The 4,071-nt window shown below is 40.7% G+C and overlaps 1 gene segment (V, D, J or C); it reads right to left on the bottom strand.

Annotated features, from left to right (window-relative positions):
- Window positions 1–778: 778 nt before the first annotated feature.
- On the bottom strand, window positions 779–2,605 carry LOC114635784 (the record flags this gene model as incomplete). The annotated part of the segment is given in 2 exon segments: window positions 779–1,061; window positions 2,567–2,605. Coding segments are annotated over 2 exon segments (322 nt in total), but the record flags the coding sequence as incomplete, so codon positions are not given.
- Between the last annotated feature and the right edge of the window lie 1,466 nt (window positions 2,606–4,071).

Genomic DNA, 4,071 nt, shown 5'->3' on the forward strand with positions numbered 1-4,071 from the left:
AACACCTGTCCAAAAGATTAAATACCTGAAAGAAAAAGTAAAATTTTATCAATAAATGCAAAACAAAATGACAAATGAATATTAACAGAAGAATTAAAATATTCAATACTAGCAGAAGATACTACCAAAAATATATTCCTAGCCATCTGTAACTGTGCATGTAATTGAAATTAAACATAGAAGGCAATACAGTTAGAATAGCTGCATGGAATAAAAAGAACCATTTAGATATCAGAAGAGAAACACTTTATCAGTAAAAGCATGTTATGAAAGTTACAGACTTACTGTATATACTTTACATAAAAAGCAAATGGAAGTAGGGTATATATGTAAATACACACACACTCATATATATGAATTTCATAGGATATATATAAATTTAAGTTACAAGCATAAAATTTGTTGAATGAAGTAATTACATATTAAAGAAGACAGTTTAACAAAGAAATATATCTTAGCTTCCCATCTGCTTTACTGGGTAACTGAGTAAAAAATCACTCAAGGCCTATTGAATCCAAATGGGTTTCCCTGGAGCTTTTTTCTCATTCTTTTCCGGCTTCTGGGATGGCAACTGTTTACCATTCTCTGAGGAGGGTGCAAAATTTTTGTTATTGTGGCAATGAAGCCAAAAATGAATGATCAGTGAGCTGTACCAGGCTGAACTTGCCCTCAGCTGGAACCAATAATCTGGAGTTCCTCAGCACATCTCTCTCACACATAAATATCATTTGTCAGCTAGGACACCCCAAGCATGTTTTTGTGGGAGGAGGATGTGTACCTTGGAAGCAGTAATAAACTCCCAAATCCTCAGGTTCCACTCTGCTGATCTTGAGTGTGAAATCTGTGCCTGACCCACTGCCACTGAACCCGCTTGGAACCCCAGAAAATCGTTTGGAAATCTCATAGATGAGGAGTTGTGGAGACTGGCCTGGCTTCTGCAGGTACCATTCTATAAAGGTGAATCCATCACTATGCACAAGGTTCTGACTAGACATACAAGAGACAGAGGCTTGATCTCCAAGGATGACAGGCAGGGAAACTGGAGTTTGTGTCATCACAAACTGAAATAATGAGAGAGAAGTACAGAGTTATGCACAAACTTCCTGAACAACCTTGTAATTTTTTAAATTTCAACTCTGATGTTTATTTTCACATACAAATTATTTATATCCTAAAATTTCCTTCTTATCAAAAAAAAAGTGAAACACAAGCCTCAGGGTCCTTCTAGTTAAAACTTAAACCATCCTATCCACCCATATCATAATCTTCATTATATAGCACATGTGCACTTCTGGAACTTCCCTCTAACAAATATACACCACAGAAGCCCCAAGCTGGAGGATAAGACCCATCTTCTCATACATAATATTTGTAATGAACAATGGGATTTACTGTTCTTGCTCCCTCCCCATTCTTCTTTCTCACTTCTCTCTCTCCACACCAGGAATCCAGAACAACAGCACGAACAGCCTAACTGGCAACATCATTTTGAGGAGGCAGCCTGAGGAGACTGAGCAGTCACTGCAACATGACAACTGAGCTTTTATCTCAGATTAGGAAAGGTGGGCCCTCCCGGGAGAGCAATATGCAAAGGCCCCTGATAGTGTTGCAGTATAGAAGGAAGAGATGTACAGGCTTCTTATGGTTGTAAATTTTTTAAAAAAAAATCTTCTATCATGTAAAGTGTATGAATGCTCACAGATGAGCACCAGGGAAACCAGGAATGCTGCTCACACAGAGCTTTCTCCTCAATAGAAGAAATGTATATCTGTTTTTCACCCAGAAGGCTGAGAATGGAAGTTGTTAATAACTGCTATCAGTAGGTTAAGGACTCACCCATATTTCCCAGAACGTTTATCCTAGAGTCTTCCTCTGTATACCTTTATCTCTATTTTCTGTTCTCAGTCAATTGAATCTTAGGGAAGATGTCGCATGTTCTTTACAAAAGTGTTAAAACATACACATGCTTCAGGCTTTACTGTGCACATGGAATTAAGATAATTATTACCATGTATTTTTGCCAAAATTGTACTGTATTAACATATGTCTAAAATAAACTGCTTCAGTCTCAAATGATACATATTTGACCAGGTGTCAGATTTTAGACATTTGAAACCAAATTAAAAATTCTACATTATTATTATTATTTATTATTATTATTATTATTATTATTATTATTATTATTAGGAAAGGCACTCTGACTGCCCCTCATCTGTTACCTCCTCTTCCAACTATAAGAGGATGTCTCCATTCCCCCACCCCTACCCTGCTAGACTTCTGAACCCACTGTAGCCTCAAGTTTCTCAAGGGTTAGGTGCTTCTTCTTCACTGAGGCCAGCCCAGGCAGTGTTCTGCTGTATATGTGTCAGGAGCTTCATATCAGCTAGTGTATGCTGCGTGGTTAGTAGCTCAGTGTCTGAGAGGTCTTGGTGGTCCAGGTTAGTTGAGACTGCTGGTCTTCTTATGAGGTCACCCTGCTCCCCAGCTTCTTCCAACCTTTCCCTAATTCAAACACAGGGGTCACCAACTTCTGTCCACTGGTTGGGAATAAGTATCTGCAACTGACTCTTTCAGCTGCTTTTTGGTTCTCTGAGATGACAGTCATGCTAGGTTCCTATCTGTAAGCATACCATATCGTCAGTAATAGTGTCAAGCCTTGTATCCTCCCATTGAGCAGGATCCACATTTGAGCCTGTCACTAGAACTCCTTTCCCTCAGTCTCTTCTCGATTTTTGTCCCTGTAGTTCTTCAGACAGGAACAATTCTGGGTCAGAGTTTTTGACAGTGAAATGGCAACTCTATCACAACACTGGAAGGCCTGTCTTTCTACTAGAGGTGGAATCAACAATTTTCCTCTACCCATTGTTGGGCACATCATCTACGGTCTCTCCTTTTGATTCCTCAGGGTATCTCACCTCCCTGGTCTCTGGTGGATTCTAGAGGGTCCCCTAACCTTATACCTCCCAAGATTGCCCGATTCCATTCCTTTTGCTGCCCTAAGGGCTTAACCCCTGTTCATCCCCCCAATAACTAGTCATGTTCCCCTTTTCCCCTCCCTGTGTACTCTCCAAACCAGATCCCTCCCTCCTTCTGTCTGTCCACACCTGATTGCTTTCTTCTCCCTCTCAAGTGGGATTGAAGCATTCTCACTTGAGCCTTTCGGTTTGTTAACCTTCTTGAGTTCTGTGAATTGTATCCTGGATATTCTGTACTTTTTTAGCTAATATCCACTTATTAGTGAATATATACCATGCATGTCCTTTTCTGATTCTGAGCTACCTCACTCAGGTTTATTTTTTCTTTTTTTTTTTTTTTTTTTTTTTTTTAAATAATTTATTTATTTTTGAACATGAAATGCTTTTTTATAGCATGTTTCACAAGGGGAGGGGGTAAGAGGGGCCAGATGGTGGAAAAGTACAAAATCTTCTTGGCCTGTGCCTTGAAACATGTCATGGTCTATACGGTACACTGCCTTGAATTATGATTTATCTGCTATTCTTCAGAAGATATGGTACCCTGCTTGAGTTACGGTCTCCCTGCTATTCTTCAGAAGATATGGTACACTGCTTTGAGTCTATCTGCAGTTTCCAAGCAGGATCTTGCAGTTGCCAAGCTTCAGGGAACATTGTGCAGGTGGGGAAAGGTAGGGGGTGAGGGTAAGGGCGAGGGTCCTGGCTTCTGGCATCTCCCCCTTCTCTGTTTAGTTAGAGAAGGCATCTTATGATCAATCCCAACTATGTGAATTTTGAATTTGGATGTCTAATTATGGGGGGTCTTAGACAAGTTCACAACCCTGAAACATTGATGTGAGACGAGTCACATCGATGGTCGGAGGCTTTAGGCTGTCGACGATGGGCAATGTCAAGGGACCCCGAGGCGGGTGAAAGGAGGGTGAGAGCCCTGTCTTAGGCCGTGTAGGCTGCACCCACTCCCAGCACCACACACTCCTTTTTGGGCCCCTGGGAAGTGGACCTACAATAATCCCGTCATTGGGCTAACTCACAGCCATCCTAGTCCCTTGTAAATGTTCAAGGAGACACATTTTTCAATTTGTGTTCTTACAGTCTGAGC

This window comes from Grammomys surdaster, unplaced genomic scaffold (assembly GCF_004785775.1).
Source record: "Grammomys surdaster isolate TR1022 unplaced genomic scaffold, NIH_TR_1.0 117739, whole genome shotgun sequence".
In the NCBI taxonomy this organism is placed as follows: Eukaryota; Metazoa; Chordata; class Mammalia; order Rodentia; family Muridae; genus Grammomys; species Grammomys surdaster.